The following is a 25763-nucleotide window of genomic DNA, read 5'->3' on the forward strand; positions in this document are numbered from 1 at the left end:
CCTCCCCGCCGCGCTCTCACGGGCTCATTTTCACTGCCAGAGGGCTGGCGACAGGAGCATTGCAACCAGATCTCTAACTGGGCTCAGAATTTTCCAGCTAATGGCCTCTGCTTTCTCTTTGCCTGTGCTTTTTCAGCTTCTGTTTTGCCAGATCTGTTTTTCTTTGGCGCAGGTAGGGAGAGGGCCAGCCTGATTTGTGAGCCACAAAGAGAAAAAGTGAGTTCTTTGGGGATTTTTCAGGAGTGAAAACATCTAACAGTGCTTTAACATGTTGCCGTGAAGTGTGCTGCTGTGGGACCGGCCGGCACTGAGGAGTGGGAGGAGGAACAGTCACCCAGCAGCTCTGCTTTCAGACCTCTGCACTCTTTGCATATGACAGTTGCTTTTTAACTCCAGCCGGCCAGGGCAGGATGAGCACCAACAGCCCTTCCTGGGACCAAGCTGTCCTCCAACCTCCTGCCTGCGATGCCTGGAAGGAGCACATGGAGGGAGCGGCCTACCATCTGGCCAGCTGTATTGTCCTCCTGGGCTACATGGGTGGCAGCGGCATCTTCGGGTCCCTCTACATTTTCGGCCTCCTGGCGCCAGGCTACTTCTGCTATGCTCTGTGGGGCTGGCTGAGCGCCTGTGGGCTTGACATCTTAGTCTGGAATGTGTTGCTCGTCCTCACCTGCGTGCTGCAGCTGGCCCACCTTGCTTACCGGCTTCGCAGAGACACCGTCCCCGAAGAGTTCGAGCTTCTCTACAAGGCCATGTACCTGCCCTTGCAGGTGCCCCTGGAAGTCTACAGAGAAATTGTGAAATGCTGTGAAGAGCAAGTGCAATCGCTAGACCGAGACCAGAATTACGCAGTGGAGGGCAAGACGCCCATCGACCGGCTCTCCTTGCTCCTGTCTGGCAGGTAAAGCTCTCCCAGTTCCCAGCAGGCCCACAGCAAAGCACTGAGGCTGCTGTTCATAGTTTTCTCCCTCTGTACTAACTGGGGTGGTGATTATATCCTTCCTCTGAAAGGGCTTTGTTGATATATATCTGCCTGCTAGGTTTTGCTGATATTTTTGTTGTTGTTGTTCAGTTAGTCTTTGGCCTTTTTCTATATATATTTCAGGTAATGATACACAGCCAGCACAGCTGTGCTTTTGATAATGCTGGGGGTTCCTTACCTCTTTCTTTGTCTTTTGAAAGTTGCTTTGTTTCTAGTGGGGGCCATTGGAGCAGGAGGTGTGTCTGAGCCTGTGTTCTTGTGAGTTCCAGGCACTGCTCTGTGTTATGGGTGACTGAGCATGCCGAGCAGAAGTCTTTGGTTCACCTGCTGCCCTGGAGCAGTATTAAGGGAGAGCTCCTTCCCCATTCCCTTTACCCGAACCCTCAAGGCTCAGTTTTTCCACTTCAAGCGTCATTTTGTCAAGAGAATCCATCTCACCTCTGCAGGCCCCTTTCTTTTTTTTGTCTACTGCAGCAGAGGTGAAGGGGTGCATGAAGAAGGGTTGTCCTTGCTTTTTCTTGTGTGTTTGTACATTTCTAGGGGGTGTTCTGGGACTGCCAACCCAGGCAATGTACTGGGAGGAAACTGGGTACATGTATTTCTGACTGGGTCGTCTGCTGCTGCTCTGTGAGCATAAAATGCTGCAGCATGCAGTAAGCCAGTGCTGGTGGGGTTGTTCTGCCCTCTTTTGCTGTGGGAAGTATGCATCTTGCTATGGGATGTTTTATGGAGGTGGGATTGGATTTGCATTTCTTGCTACCCACCCTGTTACTTTATGCAGGCTGACCCTGCAGAGCATGGCTGCTCTTATGATGCCCTCTCTGGAATGGGATAATAACAATATAAGGTGGACTGGAAGCATAGGATGTGGCTGGAACTTGCTAGACTTGCAGTCTTGCAGTCCTTGACCTACCCAGGCAGTGCATCTAACTAACTGGAATTCAGCAGCAAACCGAGCCTTGTAACTCCTAAAAGCTGGAATTGCCCACGAGCTCATGCTAATGCAGAGCATGGCAATAGAGGGATAAGAGACCCCAAATCATGCAGCAGTGTGGTGGTGCAGAGCTAAGAACAGAGCTTCAGCCTGCCCTGTCATTGTTCCAGGCTGTGTAAATGATGCTTGGAAGACAAGGGGCTTTGAGATTGAATGTGCAATGAGTTTGCAGCATGATGCCAGAGTGATTTTGGGAGAGGACTGGGCAGCATGGAGGTGAGGATTGCCTGCCCTCGTGCAACTCAAAGGAAAGGGGGAAGATGCTGGTGGAAAGAGGTATGGTTAGGTTGAGAAGTACTTGAACAGCAGCAGTCCGGTGGGCTGAGAAGCCCTGGTTTAGGATTGGCATTGCACCTGTGAGTGCTGGGTATGCAGTAAGAAATGAAACAGGTGGAGAGCAGGGCAGTGGCAGTTAACCTTGTTTCCCCTTGAGAAAAAGACAGACAGCCCAAAAGGCTGGAGCATTTGCAGCTACCTTTGGTAGGCTGTGGGACACACGTGAGGCAGGGAGAAGGCCTCTCCTTGCAGGTGGGACTGGCTGTGTGATCAATTTCATGGGGTATCTGCTTTGCAATCTAAACCTGTGCATCTTGCCTGTACCTGCAGGGTCCGCGTGAGCCAAGACGGGCAGTTCCTCCACTACATCTTTCCATACCAGTTCCTGGACTCTCCAGAATGGGAGTCACTACGACCTTCTGAGGAAGGAACGTTCCAGGTAACCCTGAGAGTCACCCAGACTCACTGCTGGTTTTCCACAGCCAGCCAGCAGCAATGCCAGGCACAGTTCAGCTGGCAGGGAGGCTTTGGGTTCTGGCTTGCTGCTGTCAGAATGCTCCCTTATACCAACACTGAAGTGTTTGCCCAGTGGGCTGCATTGTTCTGTGGCAGGGTGGCATCTATTTGGGGTGGAGAAGCAGAAAGGATGATTCACGCCTGAATATGGTCCTTTCTGAGCAGTGGAATCCCTTGCTGAGAGACCAGAACGATTGTTATTTGCAGCAATTGAGAGGGTTTTGCTCTTGCTGTCAACACCACAGTATTTGTTGTTTGGCTTTCCTTCTGGAGGAGATTACGCAAGCCTGTATCTCTCTGCCTTTAACCCATGAACTGGGGCTGGCTGATAGCTGTCAGGATGTCAGTCTAGAGCGTGCCACTTGGGGCATATGAGGAGGGGCTTTGCTAATCCCTGGGGAGGGTGGGACAGTCATGAGGGAATTATGCTCTTATGAGGACAGTGACGTTCAGACTTGGTTAAGCCAAGGCAGCTCCCCATATCTGCTTTCCTCAGGTCTGAATTTGGCCTGGATACTGTGAGGGTGGGGTGATGGTGACTGGTTCTGAGACCCTTGCCATCACTGATCATTGCAATCCTACCAGAGGAGCAGCAGCAGGGAATGGCTGACCCTGTAAGGGTGGCACAGTCTACGGCTTGTTAACAGAAGAGATGTTAGGCCAAGGTACTGAGGTGGACAGAGAGTAACAACAGCATGGCTGTGCCAAAGGTGAGGGTATCTTGTGTTCTGCACCAGGCTTCAACCCACTCCCGGGTTCTGTGTGAGTAAGAGTTGAGAAGAGAGAACAATACCTGTGGTTCCCTGAGGGAAAAGGTCCATCTAAGGCAGGAATTATCTGCACAGGCATCTGCAGTGCTTTCTGAGCTAATTTTTGTGGAATTGGATGTTTCTAGAGCTCCTGGTCAGGGAGATCAATTGTGCAGGGCACTGGGATAGGTGGTGTTGGTCTAGATAGGGAAAGGCTGCAGCAGCATGCTAGAAATGCCTAAATCCTTGTCATCTCACTAAGGAGAGTGAAGAATTATCAGGCTTCATGAGACCAGAATTCATCAGGTGAGGTTTGACTGGTCCATGTTCCTGGCAGAACGTTGTTCTTGATGCCTGTGGTGACATGCTATCTTGGGCAAGTGTTAGACCCACTCTCATCTGTGTCACTAATTAGACTATCTCATCTCAACCTTATTCCAGCGCCACAATCATTTGGATAGAAAAATGCATATTTGACTCTGGACTTTTGCTGGAAGAGGACATGAAAGGCTTTTCTTGCCCACATTTTTTCCCGTGGATGACTGGGTTGAGCAGTTCTAAGCTCAATGAGAAATGGCAGGGGCCTGACTCACTCCACTTATTCTCATGGCTTCTGCTTTGGCCACATCTTCTTCCCACACTGCTGCTAAGCTGCTGGCTTCCAGTGCCTGGAGGAGTCAGGTTTTGTGGCTGGCTCATTCTCTCAGAAGCTCTGATGATGCCAGAGGGGTTCGTGAACAAATCCTGTCCTGTTGCCCTGGTTAGAAGAAAACTCTTCTTGCTGCAGCTCACCAGAAATTGGTTAGGGAAAGGAGATTCTTCTCACTGCGGTTTCTGTGTGACCCATACTCTCACTAACCTTGCCCTGGGGAAGTTCTCAGGTATTAGGTCCTGTATTTCTTTCATAGGGCAGCTGCTTGCACGACAGCAGTGTTAGATATCAGTCCCAAGGACACACACTTGCAGCCAAGCTATGTTCAGCTTCCCAATGGCCCTCTGCCACGGTGACTGGCCAAGGAGACCCCTGTGTATGGAGTGAAAGGGAGCCCCTGGGATATTTTGGTTCCGATGCTTCTTTGCATGCCAGTGTCTCCATTACATTCAGATGTTCTTCTCTGGCCCAAAAGTGTTTCACCCTGCATATGTTTCTTCCATTATTATTATATTTATTGCAATGTATGGTCATGTGTTGTATATTTTAAAAATTATTGTTAGCCTGGTCTTATAGCTAGTGTAAAAAATGGCGATAATGACTCCCTTACCCTGCCCCACAGGTCACACTGACAGCTGAAACTGACTGCAGCTACATCACCTGGCCAAGGCGGAGGCTGTACCTCCTCCTGAGGAAGGACCGCTACATTGCCCGCCTCTTCTCCTCCCATCTCGGCTATGACATCTCAGAGAAACTCTACTCCCTCAATGAGAAGCTCTTTGCCAAGTTTGGTCTCCGCTTTGACATCCGCTTGCCCAGCCTCTACCATGTCCTGGGGCCGGCCTCCTCAGAGGGGGAGCTGGAGGAGGCTGAGGAGCTGCCGTGCTCACCGCAGCCTGACCACGGGCTGGATGGGGCCTTGGAACCCCCTCCACAGCCTCCACCACCACCACCACCTGCTTCGCGCCCTCGGTCCTCCCAGCCTGAGAGCGACCTGCTGGGTGAGGACTCCACCAGTCTTGTCTTGGAAGATTTTGCTGAGTTACCAGGGTCATTTATGGACTATGTGAGCGAAGGGGAGTATATGAAGTGAGGGTGCTCCTTGCACAGGCATGTGTCACCCCACGTGGCACCCACGCGTAAGTACCCACCAGTGGCAGCAAGTCCTTCCCCAACCTCTTGCCCTTGCTTGCCACAGAGGTGAGGAAGAGTGCAGGTGGCTCCCTTGAGGTCAGGGGCAGAGGTACAGCAGCCCCAAAGCAGAGTGACGCAGACACCACCTACCCAATACCCAACACAGAGCAGAAGATAGAGGCTGCTTGGCCTTACCAGTTTCCTCCTGGTGGCTTCCTGCAGCCAGCACAGGATGCTCTTACTCTCCTGTTACAGAGGTTAGAATACAAGTAGGTATAAACCCACACCACACAGCCCTTTTTTTCCCCAAGGAAATCACCCCAAATACACCTTGACTGCCAGGTGCAACTGCCTGGTCATCATGGTGTTGGGAAGGACTGAGATAATGCCATGAGATCTGTTGCTCTTGACAGCATTTTTTTGCCAGCTGATAGAGAGAACCCAAGGAGATGAACTTGATCTGCATAATTTTAAGCAGGAGGAGGTAAAGGCTTATTTACAGGCATCAGACACACAGTGGGGTGTAAGGACTGGTCACCAGCCCATAGGAAGCTCCTCCCTGCCTTATCCTCTCCCCATGGGGAGGCAGCTATAATGGTGTCCAGGTGAATAGGAAGTATGGGTACCTGCAAGGACAGCATGAGACCAGCCTGCTTGTGTGAGGTAGAGCTGTGACTGGAGATACTCTGGTGTGGAAATGGGGAGGGTAAATGCAGGTGAGGGAGTTGACAACCTCAGTGAGGCCATCAGAAGTAAAACCACCTCCAGAGCTTAACATGGATGGATAGTGGGGAGCACTGTGCATTGTTCAAAGTCTCCAATGACCCTGAGCCCTGGCAGGCCAAACATAAAGTGTTGTTTTTAAATGCCCCAAGTTCTACTTTCTGGCAAGTGGGAATAAGATGCTCCCCTCCAAAATACCAGCTCCTTGCTCTTGGGGGAGGAAATTCCTGGGCTTGGGGACACTGGGGCAGTACAGGCGAACAGAAATAGCTAGTAGAGTGGCTCAAACTTGAAATCCAGATACAAGTGGCCGAGAGATAAATTCCATGCTGAGCTACATTTAGCCAGCTGCTGCGCACCAGCTGCAGTCCCCAAATGTGCATTCATGCCATCTTGAAGTGCTGCTTTCTGGCAGCCAGTTGCCAGACTCTAAGCCTGGACCTGGGATTTCTGTCCTAGGAGTGACCACTGCGTGAGTCCAAGCTGAATCTGCAAGAAAGCTAAAAGGACTTTTTGAAAGCAGTGGAGCTGGAAGATCTTCCCATCCTGTACCATTCTGCTTTGAATTAAGTCATGTGCCTTTCCTGCATTTCCCTGTCTACTGCCTTGTAACCTGGGATATGATGGAACTTGCTTAGCAGTCCTCCTCATTTGACAGGCTGTAAGCTGCTGGTGGGACAAACTTGAAGCTTTTTCAGTCCTTACTTGGAGAAGCAGGAACATGAATCAGTTACGAGACAGTCATTCTCTTAACTGTCAGGCATTTCTGTTGCATAGATGCAATCAAAAATAAATGCAGTTAGTGCTGTAAGTGGGATACAGGCACTTTGTGTTTTGCTTGTATGTTGTCTTCTCAGTGCTAGGATATCCATTCTTAGGTCACTGGCAGAATTCTCCCAGTAGATGAAGCCTGGTTAAATCAGAATTTCAAATGCAGTTAGAAAAAGAATAAGGAAGGAAGTGATGGAGTCAAGGAATACCACAGCTCTTCTTGAACTGAACCTTTCAGCCAGCTGTGTTTGGCATAAGACAACACTGAAAATGCATGCAAAAGGTGCTTGTATATGTCTGTATTAGGGAAGGCTCATGGGATGCAACACAAAGCTCCATATCTTGTCACAAAGTCCTTTTAAAACATTTGGAAGCTCTTGTATTTCTAGATCTTGAGACTGAGGCAATGTCAGCGTGGGTTGATATTTGAAGTGGATACTTGTGATAGAAGCCCAAACGTTTCGGAGGCCTGTATTTGGAGTGCAGGAGGGGGACTGTCTTCCTTTGTCAGTTCTCACATCAAGACATTGTTCCACCATGACCTGAACACTTAACAGCAAAAGGTAGTGCTAGAGAGGAGCTGCAGTCCTCCCTCCAGGCTGGACACCAGCCTGTTGCATCCTGGGGCAAGCACTTTTGTAATTTCTGCCTTAAAAGTGGTAAAAACAGTAAGCAGGGATAGTCCCCAAAGCATTCTTGCTTTGAGGCATACAGTAGCTGTGGTCTCACAGCTTGCCTGGGGCTTTCCACTGTCCTGAGCTCTCACCTGTCTCCCCAGCAACTTTGATCCTGGTAATTACCTTCTGGTTCTCTAAAGTCTCTAAATTCTTCTTGCTGGAGTGCTTCTGCAAATCACCTTTCTTTTCATTGTCTGTAGTCACCTTGCTATGCCACAATGCAGGAAACAATTTTTGAGCGCTCACAGTGATTTTTGTACAGCCATAGAATGATCTCAGTTGGAAAATACCTGCAAGGTCATGAAGTCCAGCCGTCAGTGTGACCTACTGAATCCCCTCACTAAACCACATCCCTTAGTTCCACATCTGCATATCTCTTAGAAACCTTCAGGGGTGGGAACTCCACTGCTTTGGACAGCCTCTTCCAATCCCTGGTCATCATCTCTGTGAAGAATTTCTTCCTAATGTCCAATCTAAACCTCCTCCTTGCAACTTGAGGCTGTTTCAGTACAAAACTTCCCTGTGAGACGTGTTGTTCTACTGTAGCAAACAGACTGTTATCCCACAGAAGAGCACATGCTTTTTCAGGAGAGCAGCTGTTACAGTAATTTGCCCGTTTAAGAGAGACAGGTTCAAGGGTTCTGTTCAAAACTTGATTTAGCAGCATACTGCTCTATAGCCCAGTGTTCCCTAGCAAACAGAGCTTTAATCCCTGGATGAAAATCCATGCAACCAGAAGCCACCTGCCTTTTCCCCCTTCCATATTGCATTTGCTCTGGCTTGTTCTATAAATGTTTGCAAGATGCGTAGCTACTGCTACTTAGTTTTGCATCTGTGAGCTGGCTTTCTCTTGGGTGCACAAAATGGATGGGTGCTCAATGGCCTGTAGCCTGGTATCTACATTAGTAGGAATTTTTACACCTGCTTTGCGAGCAAAACTAAAGGAGCTGTGGGCTTTGTTCCAGTGGTATCACAGAAGGTGCTTGGAAGTGCTTTGTTTTTACTGCCTCAGTGTGCTTGGATAACACTTTCTGATTTATCATGCGTGGAAGAACTATATGGTTTTGCATGCTAATTTAATGGGAGAGGGGGAGGAGGAAAGGTAGTGGTGGAGTCTGTGAGGTTTGTGTCTTGGAAAGGTTTGCAAGACAAGTAAGAATTATTCCTGTGACAGTAACAATGCTTTCTTTCTTTGTCTCTTTCTCTCCCCCTTAATTTTCCTTCCCACTCCATTGCTTGTTTTCCACAGCCTCTGAGAACCTCTGGAGCCACCTTCCTGCTCCCTGCAAAGGACGAGCTCCCCTGGCTCCCACGCAGACCCCCGAGCTCTAGGGAACAGCAGGCTGTTTGGATCCCAAGCCCCCCTGGGTGGGGGTGTGTTACTCACACTTTTCTGACCAGATGGACACTGTAGCATGCACCAAAATGTCTGCCTGCATGGACACGGACACTCAGGAGCACATGAAGCACACGCGTGGGACTGCAGTGACCCTCCAGCACCTCCCACTCCACAATGTTTGCTTCAACCTGCCGGTCCCAGGGCGATGATTCCCTGGTTTGGTTTCTAATCCTGCCTCTCCAGGGCATGTCGGCAGCCCTGGTACCACGGCACAGTGATATGGCTGCAAGCAGCATGAGCTGCTCATGGGATCTGCGTTCCCTTTGATTTAACAATCCCCATTAAAGATAGAGGATAAGTTGGTGGTGTTTGAAGATTTGGAGAGGGTGATAATGCTCCTTGAAGTATGTGAGGTGGTTTGAAAGCCATGGGGAAAAGGACAGTGGGCATTGGGGTGCCTGGTGGCTTTGGCAATGGGCGTGATTCAGAAGGCATAATATGGAGATTGGATCTATTGCATCACAGTAGGCGTCCGCTCTAGTAAGGCCAGGAAAGCCCTCCTAGGGACTAGGTTTCTCACTGCTAGCAAGCACTGCTTAGCAAAGGCATTACTAACTTCTGGTGAAGGGTCAGTTATTTCAGCTGATCCTTTTGCAATAAGGAAGAGGAGAAACTGGGACTCAGGTGAGAAGGAGAGTCTGAAATGGCATTTTTGTACTCAGTGGGGCTTGTTCTCAGGATGTGCGCACAGTGAAGGAAATGAGTGAGAGCAAAAAGCATCTGGGGAAAGCAGCCAACGGTAGGGAGGAAGTAGTGCAATACCTTAGGAGGAAGGGTGGAAATGGATTTGGTAGCGTTAGATGGTGGTTGAACTTGATCGTATAAATCCTTTCTGATCTAAGTGATTCTGTAATGCTTCCCTGTGCCAAGACTGAACCAAAACTGAACACCTCGTTCTGAACATAAATAATACTTTGCACCTTTAGTACAAAGATCTCAGGACACTTTAATAAAACACAAATGAATCATCCCGATACTCCCTGTGCAGGAAGAGTGAAATTATCTTCTTGTTTCATTGCAATTCATACCTTGAGGTTAAACGACTCGCCTATCTCATTTTTTTCAGACCTGGGAACAGAATCTGTGAGATAAAAGTCCCAATACAGTCTTTTTACTGAGAGGTCTTGTAACTGCTTAGTTTTGTCATCGCTGATGTACTGCTTGCTTCTTTCCCTTGATACCCACTCCTAAAAGCAGGAAGTAAAAACAAACGCGCCCATCCAGTCCTGTAATGAAAGCGTCATCTGTGAGCAGAGAGCAGCAGCAGGTTTAGAGCTTCTTCACAGCTTTGGGTATGCACGTGTGCTCCAAAAAGCAGTGCTAGGCACAAGCAGCAGACGGCTGGAAGGAGAGTTCTGTGTTGTCATAAAGAGTGAGGATCCAGGGCAGACAGAGCATGGTCCTGCTGTAGGAAGAGCACAGGGAAGTCAGACTGTGTTTTAGCAGGTGGGGGTTGTTGTCCTAACACAGGGGCAAGCAAACTGCTGATGGATCTTGTGCTGCTTTGCAAAGGTATGATGAACATGTGCTGAGCTGGGATGAATCAGTCGGGCTTTGCTGCTCTGAGCAGTTGTGTGATGAGTGTAGTTGTGAACTTGTGCAACTGCGCAGCTTCCCACCTGCATTGCATCCAGTGCTCAGGTGGCACAGGTCAGCAAACTTCAAGGCCATGTGCAATGCTGTATCCCATTCATAAGTGGCAAAAAGCCACACATCTGCATATCTATCACTGCTTTGTAGTTCTTTGCTCTGCTAAGCATGCTAATGAGGAATAGTCATTACCCTTAAATGCCCAAAATCTACAAAGGGAATGACTATTTTCTCTGGGCCTATTTTGTTGCCTTGTGCTCAATTTCCCTTGCTGCCCTTCAGAACAGAGTCTTCAGACTCTGGTTTCCCTGCTTTGGAGTACCCACTGGCTTGTTTCAGCCTGGAGCCAAGGTAAGTGTTGGCTCAGTAACAATATGGAAAGAGTATAATGCATCTGTACAGACCCAGTTATTTTGCCATCTACGAGAACTTAGCATCTACAACAGTCCTGGCAAGTGTATTATACTGTGGAGATCGTCATCTCTTTCAGAATGAGAAGATCTTGCAGCTTCAGCTCTGGAGAAGGTAGTTATGGCTGAAGGTATGTGCTCTGAAAATGCTGGAATGGTTGTCTTCAGCCTCAGTGCTTTGTAAAATTAATGGGGTGTGCATGTATACACACACACATATCTATATCTATGGTCTTCTGTTGTCTCATCCTGAAAAATGTGCATTTCCATCACGTTTCAAATGGGGGACCCATTGTAGGAATGGGGAAGATGAAGAGAACAAGGGAGGACAAAACCAATGATTCCATTTAGTATGAGGTTTTGTCATGGTTTGTGACATCAGTATCTTCAAGGTGAAGTGAGTGGCATTTTCCCTGTATGGTGCAACACTTTTATCCTGAGGGAAGGACTGAAAACAACTAATGGAAAACTACCTAGGTAGTTTTTCTCTCTCGTGAGCAGGAAATTATATGGGGACGCTGAAGGATGGGAGAGACCTCTTTGCAAGGTTATCAGAACTGGAGAGAGAATGCATCGGTATAAACTACAGAGTTCATCCCCAGCTCTGTGCGTCCCTGGGAGATACTGCTGTGACTTACTTGTTACCAAGAGGCAGTGGAGCTGCACAGAACTTGCCAACAATGTGTGACTCATCCTTCCTCCAAAACCGATTCTTGGGGAGGTATTTGAGTGTCACGCTGTTTGTCTGGCAGAGGGGAGCACCGTGGGCCAGCAGCCGTCTGCCCACCTCCTCCTGCTTAGGTCTGCAATGGAAGGGAAGAGGTGTGAGGGTGGGTGTTCAACCAACCTGTAGATATAGATTGAAACACTGGAGGAGCCTAGAGCACTCATCTGAAGCCCTTGGAGTACAAAGACTCATCTGTCAAAATATAGGGCATGACAAGAGAGTCAGCAATTTAACGTATCTTTCTTAGCCCTCTGTTCACGTTTCATCTCTGCAATCAGGAGTAGTTCCATATAAACATTACTGTCACGTGTTAAAAACTTTACATAACTGTATAAATCATGGGAGGAATATGGACAGGTTCACAGAAAATAGAAGTGTTGGGAGCTAATGAACACAACTCACCTTTTGGCTCTGAATGTCACTGAAGTGTGTTTAGCTAGAAATAGGGACACTACCTTCAGGAATCGGTGCTGTATGCCTACATTGCCTTTTTTATGCTCTTCTCAAGGTATTTACTTTTGGCCACATTGAAGGTGGAATGGATAGATTAATTCTTGCCTGTCCTTACGCTCTTTGCCAGGTAATATGAGCTGAGGAAAGCCAGGGCAGCTAATTGCCAGAGCCTGGCAGCAGGCTGTGTGCCCTGAAGTGATGCTGCCCAGCTGTTTTACCTAGGTGGGCTGCCCCCCCTCCATAGAGTCTGTCCTATGGGGGCATCTTATGCCTGACCTGTTTGGCACCTATTCCCTTGTACTGTTTAATAATGCGTGTAGTGGAGTCAGTGAAATGTCAAAAGTATTTGGTGACTGTCTGCTCAGAAACATGACAAAGGGAAGAGATGACAGAGGGATCAGGAAGAGTCTCAATTCTGGTAACCAAAACAAGTTGAGGATCAGGCTGATGGCTGGACTCAATGTTGTCCCAGGCCAGAGCAGCCAAATCAAACCAGTACATCCAGTTCTCTTCTTAGACTGCAATGGTAGATGCTGGAGTTTTATGTGTGAGGCTTGAAGCTGTCCAAAATGAGAAGCATTGTTAAATTGTGGCTATAAAGGTGAATGATGGATGGTAGATGGAAAACAAACTGAGGAGAGGCTGTCCCTTGACAGCAGATTGTTCATGGGCAGGATCCAGCCATGCCATAGGAGCATAATTAATTAGGCTGAAGAAATTCACTTCTGGGACTGATGTTTTGCCAAAGCCTTACTCTGCCTTTGGGTGCATGTAGAAGTCTGGCTAACTTCAGAACTATGTTTTCTTGGGTATGGGGGATGATGCCATGTTACATAACATGGTGCATAAGCCACACTAGTGCAGCAGGGAAGTACACCATGTAAAAAGCTCCTTACTCTGTCAGCCTCGTGGCAGCTGTCAGACTTGAGGACTCATCTCCTGGGGATGCAGTGAGCAGCACGTGTAGGGTAATGGCATCTGAACTTCTACTTGCGCAACCTATTGTAGGGAACCTGCTTTAGGTGGGGTTTGGATTTGATGATCTCCTGAGGTCCCTTCCAACCCATGTGATTCTTCAGAGGGCACTTAAGTGAAGCACAGCTGCTGTCTTCCAGGGCAAGGGTGTCCCTGGGTAGCTGTAATCTTCTGTCTCACTAAAACCGGAGGGTACAGTAAAGCCTTGAGATTGCCTGGCTGTCTCACTTCCCAGGCAAATTTCTCTCCTGGGTTTACATGCCCCCCTGCTGCACACGTGACAAATGCTGTGTCTGACAGCTGCCAAAGGAAGTACTTCATGTCTTCCTGAACAAACTGTGGGTCCTGGTTTGACCTGGGCGTTGCTGTTTCCTCCTTCTCACACTTTTTGAAGGCAGATCTGGCTTCTGAGTTTTCAGGGCTGCTTGGATCTGCCTTTGCTTCACTATGGGGTTGGACAGATGTGAGTTCCATCAGGTTGGAGTATGAATTCCAAATTGCAGTGATAGTCTGGAAATCCTTAATCAAGCAGCTGTGTCATGCTGAACACCTTCCAGGGGGCCTCCCCTTCCCCAGTTCTCACCTCTTCTCTCCTGGTGCCCAGGATCAGAGCAACAGAGTTAGCTTTAGCTCTGTAAGGGCTATGTGGGAATCAGTTCTGGGTCTCCCTTTGAACTTAGGAGAGCTGGATGGGGTCTTTAGCAGACTGCTTTCCTGCTTTCTGGCACTGCATGTCTACATGATAGTTACCCCTGGCAGTGGACAAGAAGTTGTGAGAAGAAGTAAGGAAGACTTCCTTCTGGGGAACTTGTCTGTGGTGGGGAGATCCCCCTGAGGCACAGGCTGGAAGCTATGAGCCTGGTCTTTTAATTCATTTATGGTTTGGAAGAAGATAGTGTTGGTGAGAGCTGACTGTCTACAGATCATAAAATCTTTAAGGTTGGAAAAGACCACTAAGATCATGTAGTCCAACCATTGACCCATCACCCCTGTGCACACTAAACCATATAGTCTTGCTCTCTTGCCCAATAGGCTTTTCCCCTACAGTGAGGAGTATGACACATTTTGGTGTTAATGCAGAGACAGAAGTGTACTCCTTACAGCTCATCATATATCTGACTGTGCAGGGATGTACTTGTTTTTCTACAACTGCTGTCCTTGTGAGCATCAACAGAAATGTTTGATCCAAGTCCATCAGTCTAGAACCTCCAGTAGATGGAGTCTTGCTGTAGCCAGCTCTGTCTGGCACAGTAGGATTAATAACTATCTGAGAGTGATTTTAAATCAGCACCAGGCATGGGCACGGTGTAAAATAGGAATCATCATAACATTACAAAGGGGATCCCAGAGTACATCTCTTGGTTTGTGTAACTGTGGACTTCGTCATAGTTACCAAGTAGTGGTAGCACATACCTGATTCTTGAAAGCATTTAAGGTAAACGTGTAGGAACTTAAGAAAGACTGTGGCTCATCACACAGTGGCTGCACTCAGGGAGATGTTCCATCCCAGTGCCTTTCCTGGACTGGGAAAAAGCAAGCCAGAAGCATGTACTGTAACTCACATGGTGATCTTTGTCGTGTCCTTGGTGCTGTTGCTGAAGAAAGTTATTTCAATGCTGGTGACTGAGTTTCTTTTCTTCTCCAAGCGGAACTCAACGAGGCTGTGGTGAACTGAGCAAGAGGTAAAGTACGTGGGAGTGAGGGCAGGTGCTGTGCATTAGACCTACCCTGCCTAGTGAAGTAATCTCTAGCACTCACTACCCAGTTCCACCAGCACAGCTAAGATTAAGCAGGTGTAAGAAATAAAGTAGTCTGTGGTTTGAGCAACGCAGTGGGCAGATCTACATAATCTGATGTGAACAGTCAGGCATTTCTGTACTCTTCAGTTCATCCCCGAAGCCACGTAGCTGTGTTAATACGAGGCTGTGCCCACACTAGTAAATCCACTGGAAAGGGGTTTATGGGGGAGATGAGCAGGGTTATTGCTCTTCAGCTATGTGTCTGGGATCATCTGCACCATAGCAGCTGATTCTGATGGGGGTGGTAGGCTGTCACTAGTTGGCCTTGCCAGATAGTCTGCCTTATTTTGTCATCCCTCTTCTGGCTTGTTTTTTCTCTTCACCACTTACCACAGAATGGTGCTGAAGAACTGGTCATTAAATAAGCGTTCACTTCCATAGGCAGCCTTCTCATTTTGACAACTGCCTGCTTCAGCAGGCCTGTGGGAGGAAACAGAGCCATGGTAGAGAAAGCCATGAAGGACCCAGGAAACAGAATTGGTTCCAATTCACCTTCACTCCCAACTTCACTGTCTTGGAGGACAGACCCTTTCTTTATACTAGAGTAAGCAGAGGTTTGTGGCATCTGTTTGACAGGTTAACAGGCCCCCATAAAATCTCCTCTGGCTATTGTAGCTAACCATCAGCACTGACCTCTTAGTGGCTTTGTGCAAATGGAAGCCCACACAAGGTATTAGGACAAAGGAGACCTAAAGAGCTGGGAGATGGTATTTGTGGCTGAAGTGAGAAGACATGAACCCACTAATCAGATGACAGTGTGGAAGGGAGTAGATGATCTGAGAGCCTCCCTGTGTATTCCCCTGGTACCAGTCACCAAAACCCTCCAGAGGACACTTCCTCTCTTGCCACAGCTGTGATGCAGAAGGCTAAAAGTGGCAAAGATTACCTTCTTCCAGTCCAGGTGGTTTATCTTTAAGGCAGCCATGGCAGCAATTGATGAGAAGGAAGTGATGTAACAAAAGTAAGTAGTCTGTAGAAGATTGAGACTTTGGGGTTGGGCTAAAACTTCCAGCTGCTTCTCTAAACAAGACACTTTTTGAGTGAGGTGCCCATTTGCTAGGCAAGAGATTGTGGAGAATGTCTTTTAGTATGAGCCCTGTGAAATGCTTAAAGATCAGGGATGTTCAAGACACCGGTGTTCTACCTTGGACAATATATGAGCATCTGGCTTCTCTACGGAAGCTTGAAAATGATACAGTTTCTCCCTATCCCCAGATAGCTCCCATTCAGATTCCTGCTTGCAAAAATCTCAACCATGTCCTGTGAGTTTCGCTGGCACTCATCAAGAATGTATTGTCCCCTTCTCCATGAAGGTCTCACGCTGATACTGTACCTATTCTTGGACAGGACAATAGGAAGGGATCACCACAGTCCACGCAATGTCCATTCAAAAAATCCTGATGACTCGTGCAAGGGAATGCCACGATGGGACAGGAATGTTTCAAGGCACTGACATAGAGATGTACTGCCCTCATGTGATCACAGATCAGATACTTGTAGCCTGCAGGAAGAAATACATGCAGAGAAAAGCAGCTGTCAGCCATTCAGCTGGTTTTGACCTTTCTGCCGGTTCCTAAGGAACAAAAATTCAAGGAATAAAGATTCTGCAGCCACTTCCTCTCTGCAAAATAACATTCTGTAAACACCTCTGTGATCTCACTGCAATGGAAGGCACACAGAAAACCAGGAGCCTGTCTCTCATGACTGCCCTGTCTCACTCACTGTGCCACTGACAAGGACCCAAGCCCTCTGTAAAGAGGCAGTAACTTTGCCTCTCATCTGCATCCTAACGCCAGTTATAGGAAGTGAGGTTCCCTAGGCATCCCTACCCTCACTGAAGCTGAAGGTGTTTGAATATTCATCCAGCCTTTGCTGCCAAGATGCTTGACTTACATGTGGCCTTAATTTCAGCTGCTTTTTGTGCTGCTGAGGTGATGCAGGCCATGAATCTCTGCTGCCATGTGTCTTTACAAATAAATGTTGTCTGGAGCTGGTTGCCACACAGCATTTTCACAGGTTGCTAAATGGCCATGAAATCTCCTTGCTTGGCCACAGAGTATTCTCACCTGCAGAGATGAATCGGGGGCATCCTGGCTGATCTTTGCCTCCATTGACAAAATAATCGATGTGGCCTACAGGGATCCGGATCCCAAAATCTGAAAGTAGATGAAATGCAACTTTATTCCTATGCTCGGCTCTACTGTGGGCTGTACTCTACATGGTGATTGGAAGGGCCAACAACAGGTTTAATGTGAGTAGTGTTGGACATAGCTTCCCTGTGACCCATTATTTATAACCCATATGACAAGGGTTTGTTGCATGGAGCAGACACGTAAATTCATTGCAAGTGGTAAATAGCATGCTGTGCTTGTTCTACAGAAACTCACTCTGCTGTAGCAGGGTTATGGAAGAAATACGTGCTGGAAGACTGCCCCGTGTCTACAACACTAAAGCTCCCACCTGTTGTTGTGATGTGCTCTGGGGTATGGATGCTTGCCAGTGCATTCATCTCTGAAGCCTATCTAATCAGGGAACATCCTCAGACTGGACTGGAACTTGTGGTCAGCAGGCATAAATGGGACAATGACCTGCTTGGTTCTTAGCAATAATGATGGCAGGACAAACAGACACAGTGGGCTGAAGAGGAAAGAAGCCAGCTTACTGTCAGCATCGGTATGAATGGCTTCCACAAAGAGGGCATCCCCAGGGTCCAGGCGTTCTTCCGGGCTGGCTCTGGTGTACTTTGGGCCTGCAGGATCCAGGCCTACAACAAAATCAAACACCTGAACAACAAACACTCCTCAGACCCTCTCTTTCTTATTTCTGGATCAGTAATTTTATTTAAATTCAAACCTGTAGCACCTTTCCTAATTATACTCTCATCTGTAGTAGTGCTACAGCCTGAGCAATGTCACTGGAGCTTGGTGATGAATTCAGCACTGTAGGTGTTAATCAACCTAAGCTTTACAAAGGTTCAGTACTACCAAACAGTCTTGAAACAGAAATACTTCTGAGCCCTCTTCCCACAAATAAAATCAAGCTCTCAAGCAGCCACTGATGTTTTTGCCTGAAACTTGCTCCTAGAGCAAATTCTGAGGAACCAGAGTAATACTGCAGATTTTTCTTTGGCAACACCAAGGAACAGGTTAAAGATCACGTTTTTATTCTGGCTGATGTTTATTCTGTTCACTTTGCTTTGGAAAATAACCTCGCAAGACCTTTTTCACTCCCCAGGCACCAACAACAGTTTAAGAAGCAGTTCTGCTCCTTGTAACACTGCCTCAGAGTTGGCCAGTTTAACTGCCTTTTGGACTAAGTCCCATTAATTCTCTATGGAGAAGGTGCTATCAACAAAATACAAGCTGACGTGTTTGCATTTGTGTGTGGAAGCAGGGAGGAGGAGAAGGGAAAGAAGTTCTTTCCTGTCCTACCTAAAAATGAAGGCTGTCAGAGGGGCAAGGGGTCAGAAGAATATACTGCTTTTGTTTGTCATCCATGTTCTTTTGCCTTGGCCCATGCAAAAAGCTGAGAGGTTCCCTGCTCACTTATACAGAGCAAGTTTATGTTAAAGGCTTTAGGATAGAATAAGAAGTGTTATTCAGTACACCTTAAGCTTCTTTGTTTAGCTTTTCCTTCTGATATTTGGCATGGGCCACTCTTGTAATCTTGAGAAGTGCAAATTCACCTCTGAACCTGATGGGATGGGCTAAACTGGGCAAGAGTAAGAGGGAGAAATGCTTAATACAAACAGCAGCCAGTTCTAGCACAGCTCCAAGGTAAGCCTGTTTCTATCCTCTGTTTTCTCTGATGGCCTCCTCCATGAACAGAATTACAGAATCAGACAGGTTGGAAAAGGCCCTTAAGATCATTAGAGCCAACCATCAACACTACCAAGTCTGCCAATAAACCATGTCCCTGAGTCCTACATCTACCCATCTCTAAGATACTTCCTGGGATGGTATTTTGACCACTTCCCAGTACAAAGTGTACATAATGCAGAGACATACAGCCTGCACTATCCACTGCAGCTGTACTGTGTGCAGCTAAATTCCCTCAGGATTCCTCTTTTTCTCCATTAACGAATTGTTCTTCAGAAATTTTAGATATGGTCTGTTCATTCCCACTCCTGTACCACTTTCTTTCCTGCACAGTGAGGTATCTGCAGGAATAGGCATGGTTTAAAGAGACTTCTAGCTGAGCTATAAATGAATTAGATATCTACAGAGCATTTATTACTTTTAAACAATGTAAGGCAAAGGTCTCTGACTGAAGTTAAATGTTATGTTTTCTTGGGAAGGAGTCTGCTTCTACTCATCTGAAAATGAAGCTGATGAGAACATGCTGGTACAAGATGATGGTTACCCAAAGTCCCTCCAAACATACACTTCCATTCACAGCTTTAACAGGGACCCATCATGAAACTCTGCTCCTGGTAAGAGATCCCCATAGTGCATGCAATGTGTGAAGCTGTGACATGTGAAGTGTGAACCAAACATTCCTGTTGTGTGTCTCTCCTTCAGGCCATTTCTGTGAGGCAGCTCAGCATGAACTGAAGCAGACCAGGAAACATGTTCTGTCTACATCTGTTCTTCCTTGGTGGCTGTTCAGCCTGTGTCTCTTCTTCCTTTCACTCTTACTAAGATAAATCTCCAGCCTTGGAGTTTTCCCAGACTTGACAAATCCTCAACAGTCTGATCTGACTTAGCAGGCAGCCCTGCTTTCAATGGGAGGCTGGACAGGAGACCTTCCAAGGTCCCTTCTCACCCAAATTATTCTGTGACTTTATTCCAGCCGATACCTAAAAGCTGGAGGACCCTGCAAAAGCTCTACGTGCCATGATCAGTCTCTAACCATCTTAATCTGTAAATTCCCCACTGCAGCCTCTTCCTCACACCTAAGACTTTTGCTGTATGTTTTCAAGGCCAGCTCTGATTTGGTACAACTAAGTGACTCATCATTTCACTAATAACAAGATCTCATGACTCAAGCTCACTAGTTAGAAGAGAGCAGAGGCAAGAAGGTCTCTTCTGTGTATGCATTCTTTTGAATGGAAAGGGTTGTCAGGATCTTTTGAAGCTAGGAAGAAACCCCAAAGCTTGGATTGATTAAGCCTACATACTTAAAAGACTACTACGTATGATACCCCTTCCCTGACATTTCATTCTCTTCATTAAATAAGAAGTCAGGATCCAAGTCTCAGTTTTACCTGTTATCCGTCCCAGCTGACCATCATGGAAGTGCCCAACCAGTCCCCCAACATGCGCACCAAGGCTCACACCGATAATGTGAATGGATGTTGCAGAGACTCCCAGGGCCTGCAGATGATCATACAAATATGTATTTCTATGGAGGAAAGGTGAAGTAACCAGAAACTCCATAACTCTTCTCACATGGGATTGCTTTTGAGGTATACAGTGGAGAACAAACTAGATGTGGGAATGATGGCTACTGCCCTTTCTGCTTTCCGGAGTCTTTCTTTTGGTCCATGGGACCACAGGAGTGAGATGAAAAATGCTGCCTTTGAAATATGTGAGGTTACATCCTGCAGCAGTACTGAGGCTTATGAGAAACTAGAAGTAGCCTTCTGTGGTGTAAACAGGAGAGACTGGACAAAAACTGCTTAAGTAGCTGGACTAGAGCTCAACACAAACACAGGGGACCAGAGTGGCCCAGTAATTTGTTCACTCTGTGACCAAATCAGTAATGAGGGGTGTCAGACCTCTCTCCTCCAAGCCCTATCTCTATCCTCCGGATGTCACAGCTGCTCCAGGAGTGTGAGTGCACACTCTGGCGCATACCCAGGATCTACCACACTGTGCAGTCAGGGTCTACGGTGCAAATGCTACACAGAGTTTATGCATGGCTAGTAAATACAAAGATATACCATCCTCACTGCATAAGTGTTGTTCAGTTGTGCTGTGCATGAGCTTACCAGGAGCTTGCTGATGAAGTGTGAGATGAAGAGGGCCAGCTGTGTGACGTTTTCCACTGCAGAGTAATAGGCTCCTGTAGACCCATGAACCCAGTCCACTGCAATCACATTTACCTGACTTATGTGTAGTATTGCATGGACAAGCCCTTCAATCCAGGAAGGTTTTGTACCCAATGCCCTGAGGAGTAATGAGAAACAAATATGTTGGGTGTTCTCTAAAGGAGGGCACGTGACAAAATGCTGTTCACTGATGATAGAGCTTCATATATCTCAGAGTAGACTGTCAGACAGCTGCTGAAAAGTTGTTCTGGTGCCAGACACATATACCTCGCATGTCACTGCAGCAGTGTAGTGACGAACACTGTCCAGAATGGGTTGATTCAGAAAGGAACCAACCAAGAAAAACATCTGTAGGGCTCTGACTGAGATCTCGGTCTTGCTGTGGTATTCCAGTTAGCCACTTGTATGGGAAACTATTGATCACATCCTGAACCTCTGATTAACCATCTGAGGCAAGCAATGGGTCAGCTGTGGGAGCACAGGTGAAGGTAATTCAGCTGTGCTCCTGGAAGGGGTGTAGCTTGGCTCCACCTCTCCTAGACCTCATTTAAGGTCTGACCACTAAAGAAGAACATCTTTCTCTGGGGATTGCTTCTTTGTGGAGTTTTGCAGCAAGCATCGGCATCAGCAAGCATCTATCCTTACTGCAAGCCTCAACGCTGGTGAGCATTTGTTGTCTATTTTCTTTTCTTTGTAGCTTCTGGTTATCCATCAGCTTTACAATTGTATGATTACAACTGTACACTGCTGCAGAGACCACCTGGCCCTGTTCTGCTACCAACCAGCAAGAAGTCCTGGGTCAAATCACACAGTCTCTCACTGCTACATTGGGAAAATGAGGAGGCTGTGTACTACCCACTTCCCCTATTACCACCTGGGGCAGGGGTGTGCTATGTCGTGTGAGGGCAACTGCTGATTTTCTGAAAAGACCCTGCAGCTCCTTGTATGGTTTCCTTACGGTTTTCTAGGCACTTGGCATTCAGGCTTTTGCACATCCAGCCAAATATCATGAAATGGTCATAGCTGGCTGAAAAATGGTGCAGTAAAAGAAGCCTGCAATATGGTGACAGGTTAAAAAAACCCTGGTTTACACCCCTATGTTTTCAAGATAACAAGTACTGTGTATCTGTCAGGGGTTCTAAATTACTGGCTAATCCAGGCTGTTGATGAACCAGGACACGAGCTGCAAGGAGACAATTTGCAGGAAAGAGGATCTTGAAGAAGAGACTTCTTAAATAAAAAGAGTGGAAGGAAAATGTTTGCAGCATGTCTCTCATGTCCCTGAACCTCCAGGTGGGGGTAGGAGCAGATTAGATGAGGCTTTGGGCAGCCTGATCTGGTAGTCAGCAACCATGTTTATGGCAGAGGGGTTAGAACTAGATAATCTTCAGAAAGTCACTTCCAAATCAAGATATTCTGTGATTCTATGAAGGCTGCATTGTAAAGAGAGTTGTCAACAGCATTTTTTCTCACCCCTGGCTCTGTCCCACCTATAGTCTCACAGGCAGTTCCCAGGTATGGTTTGACACTGAGCACACCAGGCTCTGCTCTTAGCAGGTGTTTCAAATGTAGTCACCACAGGGGAGAGTTGGATTGTCAGATGGGCAGGGGATTTCCATGCCAGCCCCATGCAGGACCTGGGAATGCCATTTGTTTAATTTATGAATATAAATTTCACCATAGTGCTCTTCTTTCTCTCACCTGAACCCATGGATTATTATCTTCGTTTCCAGACTGCTATTGAAGCTGGAGTTCTTGATGCCATCATCAGCCAAAATTAGCTCCCCACAGTTAGGGCTGGAGGAGGTGAATAGAAGAAACCGGACATTAAGCTTACTGCCATGTAGGAAATTTGCCGTCTGGAAATCAGCACAGCGATGCAGGGAACATAAACAGAACTTCAGGGCAATGAGAGGGAGTGAGAAGAATATTTGGCCTGTGTATGTATGGTGGAAGAAAAAGCTCATCTTAATTCACTAGGAATTTGGCTTCTATTAATAAAGAGTGAAAGGCTAGAACACAGATTAAAATCTGCCTATTCTGGAAAACAAATATTGCCTGAAGAAGCCGTTCTGCCCTTTGATGGAATTGGAGCATTGACTGGGGAAGAAAACTGTGGATGTCTGCAGACTTCTGAGAATTGTTTTACTGAGATGTGAATTAAAACAAAACAAAAACATCCATCAAACCCATAACTAGTACTAAACTGTGCAAATTTAGGCTATAAATCAAGGAGAGACCTATATAGCAGACCTATATGGTGTGTATGGCTAGCCAGTAGAACAAGTAATACCCCAAAGAGCTTCATCTTTTGGTATTCTAGAGAACTGGATGCTATTTCAGAATGGTTACAGAAGGCAACTTGTTGGATTGACTAAAGGCAAAATGTATTGACACATGAATAGCAGGAAGCCAAATAATGGATGAAACAATCCCTTCTGACTAAAAAAAAATGGTTACTCTGTGAATTGACATAGTTGCATCCTGATACAATGCCAACGTACGTTCCTTTCCTTTTCTAGACCGGAGGAAGTGAAACAGTCTTAAATCTGCGTGTTCAATTAAAGAAAAAATAAAACAATCCCAAACAATCAGCTCCCATCTGCTGCCTGTTCCCATGGAAGGTATTTTACAGCAGTGAGATGGAACGTGGCCTAAGAGTAAACAGAAAAAACAAACAAAAAACCCCAAGATTTGCTACTTGGATCTCCCCGTGTAGGATGCAGCCATCCTTTACTGTTGTCTTTTCTGGTCTTTCTGTGAACCAGAGAGAAATGGGAAAGACACTCTCTGGCAGCCTTTCAGAATAACTGCTGCTCATGAACTAGCTTTACTCAAAGGGCACGCTTAGCAAAAGCAGAGCATATCAGAAATGGCATCAGGGGAGGAGGATTATGAGTTAAATATATATATATATATATCCCAATTAAAGCAAGAAGTTGAGGTAGGACATCTATTTATTTTCCCTCATCTACTGCAGATTAGACTCGCCCAGCTTTCAAACTGGGAGCTGCCAGTGCCAGAGTTCAAGTGGTCTGTTTTCTACGTCCCTGTCCACAGCACAATTCTGGAATGCTCTTTTATATCGTGTTAGTGGAGTAAAATCACCAAGACATATGGGATAAGAAAGGACTTTTCCTGTGCTGGCCATTCACCTGGTGTCTAACTGGATTACAGCAAAGACCTCTTGAAACACAAGTATGCTGGGGAGAATTTAAGTCAAATCCTTTGTAAAGCCTTCAATCCCTTGCCATGCATTCATGCCTTTTCTTACCTGCTTGTGCTGAGCTAAGCAGCACGATGCCAGCAAGGACAAAGAGGGGTTTTCTCTTCAGATCTTCAACCATCTTCCTGTTAGTCCACCACAAATATGAGGATTGTACACAGAATAACAACGGTGGTGGGTTTTACCTTCGGCTTGGCTTGGTCAATGATCAACCAGGCTCTGCTCTTTTGGGAAAAGGAGTATGGGCATTCTCCTCTGCTCTTGTTTGATCATTAGTCAAAGTCTGTGTCAGCAGAGGCTTCACTGGTATTTTGGTTAAAATAGATGTTGACACCCCTTTCCTTCCTACTTCCTTTTCCTGAAGGCAAGAGAAGTAGTTGCAAGGTTTCGTAATATGTTTGAGCCAGGAAGGCTCCTAGCAGAACCTTGCATCCAAATATTTTCCTATTGCATCAGTGTCTTTCTTTTTGGTGTATGTTGGCCGTCCTTGCAGGAGAACAGGCAGCTTTGCCTTTGACTGTTTTAAGTGGCAAGAAGCAAAAGAGAAAGTTAATTCTCTTCCCAGGTGGAATTTACTCTACAGCTGCTTTACTTGAAGAACAAACTGAAGAAACTGATTTGGTCTGACTGGAAAAATGGCCAAAATCCTTTCCAAAAGCACCAGGTGCAATTAACTGGCAGTAACATTACTAGCAGTCATTTCCTTACCTCAGCTTCCTCTGGCCAAGGGTACTAGGGAAGAGCAGCTGTTTTAGGTAGAATCTTTTTTTTTGCCCAAGACACTCCTGAAGGAAATTCCCCCTTGTTCTTGTAGGATAGTTTGGCAGTATTAACTGCTTGGCCCTGAGGGCTGTTGAAACCTTGGCCAAACTGCATCTTCCAAGAGACATGCAACAGACATGGCCTGACCCTGAAACACTTACTTGGCTCTGTGGTTATGCAGATTGATTGTCTGGGGAACAGATTCTCAATGTTTCTTCAAATACGTTACTGAATTGGTGTCAGCTGGTTGCCTACCCAACCAATTTACCAAGATTTAGTCTTGCTATACAAAGAACCAGGCTTTCAACCCAGTTCAGGTGAATTGTGACACTGCACAACACAAGCTAATTTGAGATTGCAACAGAGCCCATCCCACTCCCTTGTCATTACATCCAAAAATGCACTGATCTGATTCACTTCTTAATGAAGAAAAAGGAAATAAGCATCTGTAATCCTACCAATAAGCTGTGCCATTTCATGCAAGCCTTTCTGCACCACTATGTATATGTAGAGATTTATCGAACACTCTATCATGCAATAAAAAATACATCTGAGGATAATAAATCTTCATCATATTGAAGATTCTGTTGCCTTAGCACCTTTCTTCCCCCCACAGTATAGCTATAGTATAATACTATATAGCTATAGTATTTAGCTATTCTATAAACTTTTACTGCCAGCATACTGTAGTGGGCCTTCATGCAAACACAGAAAACCACCTCGCTGCTCTGTGCTTGAAATGTTTTACCAGTAAAACCATTTTTGTGTAAAGGTTTTGTCTTTTTATTATTATTATTATTATTTGTGGTCTTAATTACAGTAACTACAGTTATATCCATTCTGAAAGGTACTGTGGGCACCATTATTTTACTTCCCACAGGGAGAGCCTATAACAACAGTAGGGGCTTTTACACTGTTGAATAAGCTTTCAGCCTACACCAAATTGAAGCTTGATG

The 25763-nt window shown here is 46.4% G+C and overlaps 2 protein-coding genes across 3 annotated transcripts; one reads left to right on the forward strand and one right to left on the reverse strand.

Moving 5' to 3' along the window:
• The first annotated feature begins 410 nt into the window (after nucleotides 1-410).
• POPDC2 (popeye domain cAMP effector 2) lies at nucleotides 411-5262 on the forward strand. Its single transcript, XM_072357204.1, has 3 exons — nucleotides 411-901; nucleotides 2583-2691; nucleotides 4792-5262. The coding sequence occupies exons 1-3, from the start codon at nucleotides 411-413 to the stop codon at nucleotides 5260-5262; spliced, it is 1071 nt and encodes a 356-aa protein (XP_072213305.1).
• Nucleotides 5263-9800: 4538 nt separating this feature from the next.
• On the reverse strand, nucleotides 9801-25491 carry PLA1A (phospholipase A1 member A). 2 transcript variants are annotated; one of them, XM_072339127.1, is made up of 12 exons: nucleotides 24094-25491; nucleotides 23469-23473; nucleotides 22521-22717; nucleotides 20760-20937; nucleotides 20034-20142; nucleotides 17490-17591; nucleotides 16894-16983; nucleotides 16161-16328; nucleotides 15158-15247; nucleotides 14591-14699; nucleotides 11512-11676; nucleotides 9801-10278 (listed from the first exon to the last, which is right to left on the reverse strand). In XM_072339127.1, exons 1-12 carry the CDS (start codon nucleotides 24164-24166, stop codon nucleotides 10194-10196), a joined length of 1371 nt encoding a protein of 456 aa, XP_072195228.1. In that variant the 5' UTR covers nucleotides 24167-25491; the 3' UTR covers nucleotides 9801-10193. The 2 variants fall into 2 exon arrangements, with proteins under 2 accessions (XP_072195228.1, XP_072195219.1); XM_072339118.1 differs by lacking the exons at nucleotides 16894-16983; nucleotides 23469-23473; nucleotides 24094-25491 and having other exon boundaries at nucleotides 22521-22786.
• Nucleotides 25492-25763: the final 272 nt, after the last annotated feature.

This window comes from Excalfactoria chinensis, chromosome 1 (genome assembly GCF_039878825.1).
Source record: "Excalfactoria chinensis isolate bCotChi1 chromosome 1, bCotChi1.hap2, whole genome shotgun sequence".
Lineage (NCBI taxonomy): Eukaryota > Metazoa > Chordata > Aves > Galliformes > Phasianidae > Excalfactoria > Excalfactoria chinensis.

Bases quoted from the DNA above. Each gene is read 5' to 3' on its own strand.
- POPDC2 (XM_072357204.1), top strand. From the start codon at position 411: ATGAGCACCAACAGCCCTTCCTGGGACCAAGCTGTCCTCCAACCTCCT. The intron at 902-2,582 runs GTAAAGCTCTCC...CTGTACCTGCAG, and splicing joins TCCTTGCTCCTGTCTGGCAG to GGTCCGCGTGAGCCAAGACG. The intron at 2,692-4,791 runs GTAACCCTGAGA...CCTGCCCCACAG, and splicing joins CTGAGGAAGGAACGTTCCAG to GTCACACTGACAGCTGAAAC.
- PLA1A (XM_072339127.1), bottom strand. From the start codon at position 24,166: ATGGTTGAAGATCTGAAGAGAAAACCCCTCTTTGTCCTTGCTGGCATC. The intron at 20,143-20,759 runs GTAAGCTCATGC...GATCATCTGCAG, and splicing joins ACTTCATCAGCAAGCTCCTG to GCCCTGGGAGTCTCTGCAAC. The intron at 17,592-20,033 runs GTAAAACTGAGA...ATTTTGTTGTAG, and splicing joins TCAGCTGGGACGGATAACAG to GCCTGGATCCTGCAGGCCCA.